General features: G+C 45.3%; 1 protein-coding gene across 1 annotated transcript in view; it reads left to right on the plus strand.

Moving 5' to 3' along the window:
- The window catches only part of RyR (Ryanodine receptor), a 1,185,515-nt gene that overhangs the window by 539,845 nt on the left and 630,212 nt on the right, over positions 1-15,458 (plus strand). The window contains 1 exon segment of the mRNA XM_077638630.1: positions 8,387-8,550. Within this exon segment, the coding sequence (XP_077494756.1) occupies positions 8,387-8,550 (164 nt within the window).

A 15,458-nucleotide genomic window follows, 5' to 3' on the forward strand; every position in this document is an offset into this window, starting at 1 on the left:
AAGAAAATGCTGGTGTTAGGATGCTTAGTTTTGATTTCATTTAATGCTTTATGAAATTTGTGCGGAATGTTTGGACTGTTATTAGGGGGTTTATAGCAAACGCCAGCGACAACTGACTGTGGTGAAGAGTCGAATAGGATCCACAATATTTCGATGTCTGATGAAAGGTTGATGGCCGTGCATGACAGTTCTTGCCTGGTTGCAATAAGTACGCCGCCTCCCCTCCTACCTTTGCGGTCATTGTGATAAACACGGAAATTTGGCAAGTCAGCGAGGACTTCGCTGTCAGATATGTCAGTGTTGAGCCACGTTTCAGTCAGGATTAGTGAGTTACTGGAAGACGATGAGACGAGATTAGAAACGATGTCCCGCTTTGAAATAAAATTGCGAACATTCGTGAAGATCGCTGAAAGTCTTAATGAGTAGCAGTCAAGGTCTTGTCACAGAATTCACCATCCGGCACAATTGCAATCTGCCTTCTTTATAGGCCTGTAGCGCGACAAAGTCCCTCTCCTTCAGTAAAGTTGAAATATTGTGAAGAGCTGGCTTTTTCAGAGGATTGTGGCCAAAGTCGTGTTCGGGTAGGCTGCGCCGCCACGTACTATTATTTATTTTTCTTTGTTCGGGTCATGGTTAACCACTCTCCTAACCATGGCAAGTTCCTGTTGATGATGGCCCAGGGTGTGAGGCTAAACTTGCCGGTTATCCAAAATCGCTGATTTCTTCAGGCATAACTGCGTCTCCTTTCATCCAGTCATTCATTTTTGACAGAAACCGGTACACCGTGTATGCATATACTTATTTAATTTTCTTGTCTGGATAGCCGATGCAAAAGGCGTATTCAAACGCCTGACGAGGCCTCGGAACCATTATTGCACACAGTACCTCAAGCAACGGCGCGGCGGTAAAAAGTAACACTGGACTGATGGGGAGAAAAAACAAGAACGCATCAAAAGAAACAAAAGCAACAACGTCGTGTTGCACTGACTAAATACAATATTGAACGATGTACACGCACTAACGAAAGTAAAAGGAGCAAAATATAAGGATACACAGAAGTGATTCTCACAGGAAATGCATGCAATGACTTTACAATTACAATTGCAATAACACGACAATAACACTATGAAGAAAAACACTAATCCAATAACACTATGAAGATCATAATTTTGGCGGGAACTGCGGATAGCATGATTTTAAACATGAATGCACATCGTAGCTACACACTACACAAAGCGAGACGGATTCATTTCATATACAACTATGCACTGAGAAAGAGATGTTTTACCGGTTTGTTATACCCAGATGATGAATTTCACTCGGATAGGCGTTGACTAACTGAGGGTAAGTATTAAGCAGCTCGGGAATTTGATGGCCAACTAGCTGTGTTGCGTACGATGTTCGAGCTCTGTTTTTAACATATTTCCCTTCACTTAAATCATAAACATAATTATGGCGTCTATAGGATTCAAGAAATGTTAAACCAACAGATTTGACTCCGTGATACACCTGCGCAGCGAGGCCGGACTGAAACATGCTGAGAACTGTCAATATTTTATATTTCTGAAAAATAAGTACGGTGTGTTCATATCGTGGTTTATTTGCGATTATTCTTATAGCCTTCTTTTGTACAACGTGTAGTCTTTCAAGTTTGGTGCTCGTTATATCTCCCATACTAATATGCATTAGTACAGACGAGAGTAAATTAACGCGTAGTACAATTGCCGTTTAAACCAGGTAGCTATCATAAACTTCAGTTGATTCAACATGCCAGTGATTTTAGAAATCTCTATACTTAACTGCGTAACGTTTCGAGTCCAGCTAAAGTATTCATCAAAATATACTCCCAGAGACTGGTGCACGCTCACATGTTTCAGCGGTTTCCCTTGAAAAACAGGATGAATCGAGACATCAGCAAATTTGTTTTTTGCACGAAAAAATGTAGTTTGTTTTTTCAATGTTCAAGTTCAGCTGATTGAAACAGAGCCATGATGACAGTCTTTGCAGCCATGTAATTGCTTGAGTTATTGTGCTGGATATGCTACTGCTTTAAACAGGACATTCGTATCATCTGTGTATAAGATAATGTCCAATGTTCCAGGTATATTTACAACATTGTTTATATTGATTAAGAATAAGATTGGCCCTAAGATCGAACCTTGTGAAACAGCACATTTGATGATTTCCAGACTCGATTTATTGTTCCTGAGAGCTGCAAATTGAAAGCGATTCTGAAGATAACTTTTCATCAGGTCAAGTGCAATACACTGAGTACCATATCGATCTAGCTTCGAGAAAATAATATTTTGTTTTATAGAATCAAAAGCTTTCTTGAAATCTAAGAATATTCCAAGTGTGTAAAATCTGGTTTCTATGTTTGCAATTATTTTTCCTTAATCCTGAGCAAAGCAGAATCAACTGACTTGCCTTTCTGAAACCCGTATTGATGCTCGGTTATGATTCTTTTATTAACCAAAAAACAAATAAGCTTAGAGTTTATTACTTGCTCTCCTATTTTCGAAAACAAGGGTAGCATGGATATAGGTCTGTAATTTCCAAGAACTGTTCGATCGCCGCCTTTATGAACTGCGCTGGCGGGGGCGATTTTCACTTCGTCGGGAAACATCCCGTCTCTAAGAATAAGATTACAAATGTGCGAAACAGGAACACATAAAATATCTGACACAGCTTTCACTGGACGAACTGCGTTGTCATCAAACCCATTTGCGCAGCCATTTTTCAACTTCGTGATAACAGCAGCGATTTCATGCGGCGTAGTTGGCTGTAGAAAGATGATTTCTTCGACTCTGTCGTTCGAGAACTCAACGTTCCGGCTGGTTGCTCAGCTACTACCCGATATGCCAGAAGTTAAAAAGTGAGCATTTAATTTGTCAGCCAGGTCAGACTCCGAGTGAGTCAATGCTAAGCCCTTGAGGTATCTAGCTGCGGTTTTTAGAAATGAATGATTTCATTAGCCTCCAAGTTTTCTCAGAGCAGTTGTAGTTGTCTATAAATTTGTTAATGTAATATACTGTTCGCGCTTTCTTCAGATCAGAGTTTAATGTATTTTGCTCCCTTTTGTATTATGCCAGCTTGTCTAAATCTTTGGTTGCAATAAACCTCTGGAATACTGGGTCTGGTAGCTTCATCCTTTTTACAAGTTCTTTTGTGATGCATGGCTTTCTGGCTTTCCGATATTTTCATACTGGCTTAACAGGGAAAGCTTCGTAATATACATTAGATATTTTGATATTTTGTCAAAAAGAAATTATATGCCTCATTTGCACTTTCAGAGTTTAGAACAACGTTCCATTATGTACCTGTGCGAGACTACGTAATTCAAGTATGCTATGATCATTGATATACCGTCGGGGAAAATCTGTTTCAGGAACTTTGCTATTAATCGGAACAAAACAACACTGGCAAGTGGTCGCCCATCTTTAAAACTCCGGCTCGAGAGTCATGATCTGTACCGCTGGTAAAGCACAAATCGATTAGTAACTCGCTATTTGAGGTTATACGGGTAAACACATTGATCACGTTACCCAGGAACAGCAGATTGTGCAATCTGCACCAAGTTGCAAGAGGAATAATCTGCTGAGAGCAGATTATGATTGAAGTCTCCTATTATGACAACTGGTGCCTTTAAGCACATAAGGTTCTCACACAGGTCGTCAAAGAACTTACAGAAGTTTTGCAAGGACCCAGAAGGTGGGTTGTATAGCACACTTATTGTAAAGGCAGTGTCCTTAACTGCGAGCATTTCATAATCATCTGTTACTACCTGTCTTCAGGTATGACGGCGAACGTTATATCTTTCTTTACATAAAGAGCGACACCACCTCGTTTTTGGTTACAGCGGTAGACGGCTTCAAACTGATATTTTTCAAACAAGCCTGCATCGTTTGGACCAGCAAACCAAGTTTCTGTAAATGCTAAGACCCTGAGATCAAAATTCAGCGACTCAAGGTATAAGCTGATGTCTATATGCTTATTTCGCAGACTACGCAAGTTGAGGTGAAACACGGATAAGAAATTGTGAACTGGTTGTAGCTCCTTCAAGGCATTGTTGAATGATGTCGCGTTTTAATAGCTAAGGTCATTAGTCATTACAGCCATTTAATACTTGAGAAAATCTGAACTTTTCCTTCTTAAACAAGCTTGTTGACGTCACCCTCATTCTTTATTTGGATGACACAATCGTCTGGCTGTTTCCTAGCAAGCACCTTTCCATTCTTGAACCAAACGAATTGATAGGATTTCTCTTTGACTCTGACCTTAGAAAGCCACATTAGCTTCCTGTTATAGTGACTTAGCTTATCATAAAAGCGCACGTTTAGCTACTTATCATGGAGGAGTTTCCGTTGGTGCATCCACTGGTTCTTGATCGCTCGCGCAGAAGAGCGGACAAGCACAGGCGGCACCATGTCAGGTTTTCTAGGCAGTCTGTGGATAGCCTCCACGTCTTCCGCTGTTACTTCCAGCAGATTCAGTTTACGTGCCATTCCATTAAGTTTCACCAAGAGGTTAATAGGGTAGAACGTTGGGCCAGTTGGTGTAGCGATGTATTCAAAAAAACTTTAAGCAGAATAACACAGGACGGGAGGGAGAAACTTATGCGTGTTTCCCCCTCCCGTCCTGTGTTATTCTGCGCAAAGTTTTTGAATTCACCAAAAGGTTTTCATTCTCGGAGTGCTCAAGACCATGTACCTCGAGATATTGCCTGAGGCTGTACAGATCAAGGTGGTTAATCTCCTTTCTTATTTCCCTAATTTTCTGGAGTGAACTGCCAGTCTCTGCTTTCTCAACCCTCGATCATGGTTTACCAATTTGTTTGCCTTGCGATGTCACTGCTTCTAGCAGGGTATCATGTTTGATAGACAGAAAATCGACAGATTTCTGCTCTGCCTGAATGTCATCTTTCATAGTGGTTGATCAAATTTTTCCATGATCGGAAGGAGCATGCGGATTTTTTTGTTCAATGTGGTTAGCTTTGCCGAAATGTCGGCCCCAGGCTCAATTTTCGAGCTTTGGCTTGTCCTCAATTTTATTTTTTACACATGGCGCATAACCATGATTTCCCCATGTCGGGCTTAGCCTTGATTGCTGATTTAGCCACTCCGGAACAACCGCCCGCATGAAAAGCTAAAGTACATTCAGAGCTTGTGATAAGGATAGAACCCTTGTTCAAAGTTTCGTGACAGGGTAAGCATATATCAGACGTAGTGTCGGCGGACATTGTTCAGTTCGAGACAAGCAATTAAGAGCATCAGCGACTAGAAGTGGCAGCAGCGGCAGCAACAGCAGGAGATATATCGTTTATTATTACAATTCGAAAAGCGAAAAAAACCAAACCTGTAAAACACGGGACGCGTGCTACGATGGATCGCTCGAGCCTCTGCTGATGCCGCTGCCGCGTGTAATGCCCAGAAGCGGGGCCAGTATTTATTTTTAAAGTCTTGCTTGAAGATGACGCCATCACAAGTGGTCCCTGGACCAATGATGATGTCCCCCGGCAACAGCTATCAACGCACAGTGTTCCTCATGCGGTAGAAAATCAGCTGCAAAACACAGGACGCGAGTTACAATGGATCCTTCGAGCCGCTGCTGATGCCGCTGCCGCGTGCTATCCCAGTGATCTGGCGGGGGCATTCCTCGGTTGGCTCCTTTCAACACGAAATCGGGCTCGCTTGCTCTTGCTGCGAGTGAAACGAGGTAGATCTTGCCGCCAGCTGCTTCGTCACCTTGAATTGCCTATTTCGTTTTGCAAGTTCTTTTCTGAGCACAACAAGTGCCAAGTGTGTGATTCGCCTTGTAATGAGAAAAAAAAAAAGGTTCATTCGGCGTCTGCAACAGTGGCACAGCGTTTGAATGGATTGTGTTATGCACTGCATGGTCCGTTTGAGCAGTGACTTCCTCTGAAGTTGTGCGTGCGGGTGCACAGTTGTGTTACTTTGGGCTGAAATGCTGCTGTAAAATTTAGAAAACGTGGTTGCCAAGCTGTCTTTTCAGTGACATCGTTTCCTCTTCTTTCCGGGGTCAATGTAAAGCAGATATTTTTTTTTTCGGATCGAGTTCAATTAATTCGAACTGCTGGCCTGGTCCTGACTTATGACCATTAAACGTATGACTTTAGAAGCTCGCTAATTCGGGCGCTATGGCCCGATCCCGCGATGGTTAATTCCGCTGCGTTCCTGATTGCAGCTGTGTCGTGGTATGGCTGAAATGGCAAGGCAATGGTCAGAAAAACCTCCTGAAATCATGTAATGTATATGGCGCAGTGTCACCCATGCTTCTCGGCATGCACGTGGCGGCCAGTGTGACGACATTCGTTAAAGTGGGTGACAAATAAGGGAAATAATGCCCTGACCACACCGCTTGTGGTACAATGAGCTAGGCGTTATGAAAATATCGCAGTTTGTGTGTTCCTTTTCGGAGCTTTTTGCATAGACCGTTGCTTTGCCTTTCATCAAATGAATTTTGGTCGATGAAAAAGGTTTTCAGCATTTTTTCAGGGTCATTCGTTAATTAGAACTTTCTGACAACTCTGACGTTTTTTCCAGTTACTTGAAGTCCGAATTAACAAGCTTCTATTTAGTAAAATCATAATACCGTATAGTGCAATGGGACCATGAAAAGTATTCATCCAAAGTATGTGAACATTTGAGTTTCAAGTTTCTGTTCAATAATAAACTTGATGTGTAGTGGTAATTAACTTCCTGGTGTATGGTATTTGGATATCCGAATAGCATGATAACTTTGTGGATCTGCTGAGCCTAGAAGAAGAGGCAACCTGTACTGGCTCACCCCATCTATTCAAAGGCCCTTATGTGAAGTACAGTGATTAGTGGCTTCTCTGTTTTCTTGAAGTGTAAGTGTTGCGCCTTCTACACCTAGCTTTGGCAGCTTTAAAGGCCACTTTTCTTGGTTGTGCGGCGTCGCCATTGTAGCATGAAGAAACACAAAAAGGAGAGGGATAGAGACTACAGGTGCAGCTTGCTGTTTTGGTTGGTTCCCCCCCCCCCCCCCTCGCCCATTTCTCTCATTGCGCTTGTCATGCTAGTTGCCCGCCTTATGTCGATCGATGAGAAACTTTGCATGACAGAACATGATGTACGGTTGCACGCAGACATGCACATAGCTTTCATCTCTAGGCTCCGTCTCCCACCCGACACCCCTGACAGTCCTATTGACATCAGCATTTCACACCACCCTTACGTTGCTGAAATGCTGCTGGATTTTCCCCATTTTTTAATATTCTGTGCCAGGATGCGTCTATGCTGTATTAAAGACAGTAGAGTAAAAAATACAGTAGAATCCCGCTTCAATGAAATTCATGGGACACGCGAAAAATTTTGTTGTAGCGGAAGCTTCCTCGTGAAATCGGGCCACAAATTGACAGATTGGACCGGATAGTTCATGAACAATGATTATTTAGCAAAAATGTGTCAGTTTTGGTCTTTCTCCGTTCCGAAATCGGCGTCATGGCGATTTTCTCGGCACTCCGACAATCTCGAAACCGCGTAATAAACGCACCCGCAACATTTGCAAGCAAAACTAATATTTTTTTTTTTCAAACGTGTTCGAAAAGCGGCCTTGCTTTCGTCGTGCGAGAACCCGTACTTAGACCGTGCTGCCTGGACGCATTTCAGCGTGCACTATGCGCGTGTGTGCACGCGTTACTGCGCGTTGAGTAGTGGTCAAATGCGTGTCGAAATCGATTCTTCAGACGACGTGCCAGAAATGCAGTTGCTCCTATTCTTCGAAGACGTTTTACATTTTGCAATGCCCGGTACGAACATACCGGGGGAGTGATGTTCTGTAGAGACATTCGCCAAGAATCGACACTCGCAGTGGCTGTATTCGGTCAGTGCCGGAGTGCACCAGACGAAAAAAAAAAACGCTATCACGATGCTCACCTGCGGCAAAAAAAAAAAAAACACGACTACGGTAGCTTAGCCGGCATCAGACGATAATGCAAACTGTTTTCGGCAGCCGTGTTTAGTGCAACCTAACGAGATACGGACACGTGTGGACGTGCAAAATAAAAAATCGAACGCTCACTCGGAAAATTTCGCTGAAGCGGAACCTTGCATCGAAAATTGTTCGCTGTGGTTGAAAATAATTGCAGTGCTCTGTATGGTATGCTGACGGAGAATCGGAAATACTTCGCTGTGGCGGGAATTTCGCTGTCGCGGTGGTCGCTGTAGCGGGATTTGATTGTTTTTCAGCAGCGCAGGGGACAGAAGACAAGACAAGTGCACAGACACGGCGCTTACTGTGCACTTGTCTCGTCCTTTGTCCCCTGCGCTGCTGAAAATGTCACACCAACTTTCCCAAGCTTTTACAGTATCCACGGGATTTGATTGTAGGGCTTTTCTTGCAGCCCAGAACAAGAGCGACCTCCCAGCTGGACTACAGCCCAACCACAAGCAGTCCATTGTGATGTTCCTGGAGCGCGTGTATGGACTGGAAACGCAGGAGACCTTTTTCCGTCTGCTGGAAGATGGCTTCTTGCCTGACCTCAGGGCTGCCACCATGTTGGACAGGGTATGTGCTTTACTGTGGAAAAACTTTTACTTATGAGATGTGCCACGAGACATGCATTTCTGCGACGTGCTGCATCCCGACTTCTGGCTACAGGTGTCGCCGCATTCATGACTTTGAATTTACTTTGCATTGTTATCAATCTGTTATCCAAATGTGGAGGTGCTTGGAAAAGTATTGGATGTCTCTGGAAAAGTAAGTTGTAGCGACCACAGGGTGGTAGGGTCTCGAACTAGACTAGATTGGAAGAGTGAACGTATGAAACTACTGCAACGGAAGCCAATTAACGAGTGAACGGTAAGAGGTAAGGTAGAGGAAGTCAGGATATTGCTGAAGAACAGATAATGGGCCTGCACTGAGGAAGACCACCTTAATGTTTAAGCAATGACCGATAATCCCACAGCTGCGCCTGTGCACGCCGTAGTGACATGTCGCTACGGCCCTGCTCAGTACAAGTAGGGGGTAGGACAGTTCGAGAGGATATCGGCACAGGAGACGAAAGATCTGATTAGGAAACGCCAAAGCATGAAAGTGTCTAACCCTACAGACTAGCTGACAGAGCTATGAAAGTTAATTAATAAGCGGAAGGTAGCCGACATGACAGTTTAATGTAGACAGAGTTGAGCATGCTATAAAGAATAGAAGTCGCCTAAATGCAGTGGTGAGAAAACAAGGCATAGGCAAAAATCAGATGTATGCGTTTACAGACAAAGAGGGCAATGCCATTAGCAATATGGACATGATAGTTAAATTTAACCAAGGGAACGGAGCAGCGCAAAAACAAGCAATCACACAAGAACGATAAGAGACAACACGAGCGCTGACTGACAACTGAATTTTACTGAGCGGAGGCATGCCTTAAATAAGGCGGGCAACAGAGGTGAAAAAGGAGGAGAGCGGACAATCAATAAGGATATCAGCAAGCACTCAAACGTTAGCTGCTTCCAAAAAGTCTATTTCAGCCTAAATGCTGTCTTTACTGCTAAGACGCATAAGCCAGAAATCCATTTTCGTACAATTGTTAGCGAGGAAGGATCGTGGCAGAGAAACGTTAGCCAGTTTTTGCAAAATCAACTAAAATTGCTCGTCTTGAATGACCCTTTCCTCACGAAAAAATCTACTGATGTTACGCATTTTCTCGCCAGCACAGATGATACTGGGTTTGGGTTCTCTGTAGATGTGCGAGACCTGTTTTATTCGGTCCCTCAAGATCAGCTTGTGTTGGCTGTGAAAGAATGCATTGAAGAAAACGGCGACGTGTCTTTTCAGAACTCATCAGGCGTGTCTGTAGAAAATTTTGTCTATTGCAGTTTTACTTGAGATCTACTTTTTTCGTCTTTGACAACCTGCCTTTTTTGCAGCGCAATGGAATTTGTTTTGGGTCATGCGTGGCTCCAATTTCGTGCGATATATTTTTAGCAAAAGTAGATCAGCAATTAGATAGGTATCTGAATGGGAGGGGGGTGGTTTTAAAGGTTTTTAGATATGTAGACGATTTTTTAGTGCTTTTAAAAAGGCAGACGACCTTCGCCTATCTCTCTACAGTTGGCGAAGTTATAGAAGCTTTTAACAAACATGGACTCGGGCTAAAATTCACCCATGAACTACCTTACGCAGCTATTTTACAGTTTTTAGATCTGAAACTAACGTTCTCTGAAAGACACGTCTGCTGGGCCTATTACCCTCGTGCAAAAAAGGATTTGCTGCCTTATGATTCGGCACAATCGAAGACTTAAAAGAGCCATTGCTTCGCACTGTTTGGAATCCTGTCTCAAAAAATCGTGCCCGCATCAGATGCAATCAAGTTTTCAGAATCAGATTAGTCGACTTTTGGCGGCGGGTTTCCCCCCTTCGGTCTTGATGGCTGTTGCTGAAATCCTGCTTCAGAAATTGAAGACTGGTACAAGAAGACTGAATGATGACCGTCGGAAGGCTGATAAGCCTGTGGTTTTGCCATACCTGCACAAGACTTCGCACATTATCAAGAAAGTTGCCAACAAGCTGGGAAAGTTGTGCCCACGCATTTGTGGTTCCAAGAAAAAAGGATGCCAGATACGACATGACACACCGTTTGTCAAGTGCTCAACAGGCGTGATCTATGCCATTCCCATGACATGTGGAAAGATCTGTAGGCGAAACTGGCCGTTGCATCAATGAACAATTGGGGGAACATGCCCGAAATTTAAGTCAATTAAAAGATAAGTACGCACATTTGGTTGCGCAAGTAATTAAGTGCCGAGGATGCGTGGCTCGTTTGGCTGAGACTAGGATTCTAGGCAAGAGTGCCGACAAGACTGCGCGTGTTAGCCTGGAAGCCTACTATATCAAGAAATATGCAGACACTTGCATCAGCACTCCCTCGTTATCGCTTTTTGTAGCTGAAATAGACTTTTTGGAAGCAGCTAACGTTTGTGTGCTTGCTGATATCCTTATTGATTGTCCGCTCTCCTCCTTTTTCACCTCTCTAGCTCGCCTTATTTAAGGCATGCCTCCGCTCAATAAAATTCAGTTGTCAGTCAGCGCTCGTGTTGTGTCTTGTCCTTCTTGTGTGATTGCTTGTTTTTGCGCTGCTCCGTTCCCTTGGTTAAATAATGCACCAACTAGCCCAAATAGAAGTTTTACTGATGACAGTTAAAGTAGCCTAAGAGTTCTATACAAGTCTGCACAGAAGCCATTGTAATCAGAACGTTAATGAGAGAGGCAGTAGCCCACACCAATGAGATATGCTGCCAGTGAGGAAATAAGTAACGAAAGCCTTAGGAGCAATGCAAGAGGGGAAAGCAGCTGATGAGGGTCAGGTAACAGCAGACCTCACCAGGTAACAGCAGTTATGTTGAAGGACGGAGGAGATATTGTACTAAGAAAAGTTGCCACTCCGTTTACACAGTGCCTTATGATCTCAAGTGTACCAGAAGCTTGGAAGAACGCTAACATTAGCTTAATTCATAAGAAAGGAAACGTTAAGGACTTGAAAAATTACAGACCTCTCAGCTTACTAACTGAAAGCACAGCGCACGAAGGATGAGACAAGAAAGAGACAAACACAGCGCTTACTTACGACTGAAAGGCTTTATTGCTCGTATCGCAATAAATAGGCGAAAAGGAGCACAATCAACAGAAGAACAGCATCAGTGATGATTGTCAAAAAACACACAACAACAAAAGCACTCAATAGCAACCTACACAAGCGAACTTAACTGTTAAGATAGTCAATTTCTTTTTTTGTGTGTGTTAGCGCGACGGATGGTTTGCTGACGCAGTTGTCAAGTCCCCGGTGAATTAAAAGAGTTTCCACGATTTCCCGCGTACGTTGGTCCTTATGTTGTTTATACAGTATTCTAGTACGGCCGAAAAAAGGGGTGCATTTACAGGAAAGCCAATGTATAGCCAAATTGCTTTTGGGGGGTGGTTCTAGGGAGCGCTTATGCTCACTTAGGCGATCATTGAGACAGCGCCCTGTTTGCCCAATATAAAATCACCCACAGGATAGCTCTATCTTATAGACAACATTTTTACGGCACTGCACGATTTTATAAAGGCCAAACACGGCGCTGCCTCAATGATCGCCCAAGTGAGCATAAACGCTCCCTAAAACTACCCCCAAAAGCAATTTGGTTATACATTGGCTTTCCTGTAAATGCACCCCTTTTTCGGCCGTACTAGAATACTGTATAAACATTAGGACCAACGTACGCGGTAAATCGTGGAAGCTCTTTTAATTCACCGGGGACTTGACAACTGCGTAAGCAAACTTTCCGTCGCGCTAGCACAAAAAAAAAAAAGAAATTGACTATCTTAACAGTTAAGTTCGCTTGGGTAGGTTGCGATTGTGTGCTTTTGTTGTTGTGTGCTTTTTTGACAATCATCACTGATGCTGTTCTTCTGTTGATTGTGCTCCTTTTCGCCTATTTATTGCGTACGAGCAATAAAGCCTTTCAGTCGTAAGTCAGCGCTGTGTTTGTCTCTTCCTTGTCCCGTCCTTCGTGCGCTGTGCCTTGAGTTAGTAACATGTATCGACTAGCCCAGACAAACACCTTATTGCAGTACATCTCAGCTTACTGTGCGTTACCTACAAGGTATTTACTAAGTTAATCGCAAATAGAATCAGGACAACCTTAGACTTCAATCAACCAAATGATCAGGCAGGCTTTCGTTAAGAATACTCGACAATAGACATATTGACACTACCATTCAGTTGGTAGAGAATAGTGCAGTGTGTAACCAACTACTATATACAGCGCGGATTACGTGAAAACATTTATCTCAGTGAAAACCTCACCAATCATGCAGGCAGTAAAAGTTTGCCGGTGGTATTGGTCCGGTGATTTCCAGAAACTGGATGCACCGCTTGAAGGCTCCTCGATGATACGACTTGCAGGCGAAGCGATTTATAGAGAAACGAACTTTTATACAGGCTATTTACAGATGGGTACAAACAAAAGTCAGTATACGGCCACAACTATCCGCGACCGGCCTAGCCGACCGCCTGCACAGAGGCGAGGGACACCGCGTCCAAACAGTCACACTGGCGCGCCTTGCGCCAGCTCTCAACGGTCACTCCCTCCGCAACAGGCCAGACCGAGCGCCTGCCAGCTAGGAGTCGCTCGAGACCCAAGCACACGGGCGCGGCTCCCTTCGCGGGTACACCCCGAAGATGCTCGCCCCCTTTCCACACGTAAACATAAACTGCTAACTGCGGCTCATCAGTTTTGACGAATAGGAAAGCTCAGAGCTGATGTCAGCGTTTTCCCTACATACGAGTTGCTCCCTAGGTGGTCTCGCAATCCGCCAAGGGGACAGGGGTCCAAGGTCGAGGCCGGCAGAAAGCCCCGCCGTCCGGAGCGGCGAAGGAAACCGCAAGGACGAATGGGAAGACTAACCAAAAAGGCATGAGTCCCATTCTAACGGCGTGCACCAAAGCAAAACAAAATAAAAGAAAACCGGACGCGCAGCCTAGGTCACTGCCCTCTCGCGGAATATTCGCAACACATGTACAAAAAGTTACGACAGCGCCCCGAACCCTACACCTTCCCCCCAAGACTCGGCTTATCTATTCAGAGATAAGCCGAGGCAACAAACAACAAAAAGGGTTCGGCAAGTGGCGGTTGAGTACCTTTGCATGAGCAAGCAACCGGAGTCGGCGAGCCCGCATGCTGCTACCCCTCGTCACACACTCACACCCATCCCGAGGACAATGCTAATGACAATGCTAATGACAGTGTCAATGACAAATACTCTCAATCTTGTTAATAAGACAGCACATCATTCTCGGGGCACTCAAACGTCTGTAATATGCAAACAAAGATAGTTCCGAGCAGTTTATATCACACTGTCCGTAATCACTGGAGCACACAAGGTAAAATCAGCATAACTGCCGCACAAGAACGTTCGGTCATGTCCATGTCTATAGTCCCTGAACACTGAGTCCTGCCAACTCTGGATCCCCCACACCCACCTACTGCATCCGCGCTTACTCGAGCCTTTTGTTTCATCTCAAGGCGTGCTACCAAGGCTAACCGTGTTGCATACCTGCGCACGGGTCCTTGTTGGGACATGGCGAGGCCTGTTAAAGGTGGAGTGGGCATTGCCAACGCAGCCTACGATTCAGCGGCGTCCTCCCGGCTCGAACACTCGCACCCGCCGTCTACGACCGAATATCGGTGCGGCACAGGCGGTCAGCGCAGTGACATTCCATTTGCGCTGCTGTCTATCCAACTTACGACCCTCGTTGGCGGTCAGCGCACTCAGGCCACGCGCCTTCACTATGGACAGAGCCATGTTTTCTGAGGCCTTCATGCTTTGCGTGCTCAACTGCTGTAGCGTCTTTACGCTGGACGCCAGTCCCTCGGGCTGCATAGGCAAATGCACGCCAAAATCGTGCCGTGATTTGGCGTGCGTCGCAAACTTTTGACGTGTTTCGGTATTCTGTTCACGGTAAAGGACGCAGACACTGTACACACCAGCTGATCTGCCGTATGGCAATCTCTCCACTTTAGCATTGCTTGTACCCGTGTCCGCTGTCTCAGAATCAGCTCTAGTCAGCTGCGACACCTGCGCCTCAAGCGACGCCGCTACCGCTGACTTCGATGTTTCACCCGCGTCATTGGTGAAACACCCCCGACGCACCGCTTCCATGTCGATGCGCAAAGAAAGTTCACACTGGACGCCTGCGCATGGCGAGCCGCCCTTTTCCTCATGCTCCTGAGGTTCAGCGCAAAAGTCCGTCATGCCCTCACGTGCGTCGCCCACCGGATGGGTTTTATCGGCCTTCCCCTCCACGGGGCTCATCTCCAAGCCAGCAGGTAGGGACCGCTGTTCTCTTTCAACCTGGATTGCTGACTGAGCAGCATCCGGCAACTCAGCGCCAGCAATCTCTACATTGTTTGCCGGGACTTGCGCTTCGCTCGAAGCGCTTTCGATCCCCACCGGCTTCAAGCTGCAGCAACTAACCACCTCTTCTGTTACACTGCTCAGCGATTCGTTGCCATCTCCTCTACCCGGAGGGGGTGATCGGCTCTGAGCTCGCTCTAGCGGTACCACCTCCTGCTGCGCACTTCGCTCTTTCTAGAAATATTCTTTCATCTCCTTGTACTCTTGTTTGGCTATCCCTAGTTTGCGCACGAGAGATTCCAGACTGGCATCGTCCAGCTTATTTCCGAGGTAACTACCTCGCCCGGACCATAACGCGAACCTGGCATAATGCCCACTCGAACACCTGAGTGCGGCAGCGATCTCTACATTGTTTGCCGGGACTTACGCTTTGCTCGAAGCGCTCTCAATCCCTACCGGCTTCAAGCTGCAGCAACCAACCACATCCTCTTTTACACTTCTCAGCGATTCGTTGCCGTCTCCTCTATCCGGAGGGGGTGATCGGCTCTGAGCTCGCTCTAGCGGTACCACCTCCTGCTGCG

Source organism: Amblyomma americanum, chromosome 9 (genome assembly GCF_052857255.1).
Source record: "Amblyomma americanum isolate KBUSLIRL-KWMA chromosome 9, ASM5285725v1, whole genome shotgun sequence".
Lineage (NCBI taxonomy): Eukaryota > Metazoa > Arthropoda > Arachnida > Ixodida > Ixodidae > Amblyomma > Amblyomma americanum.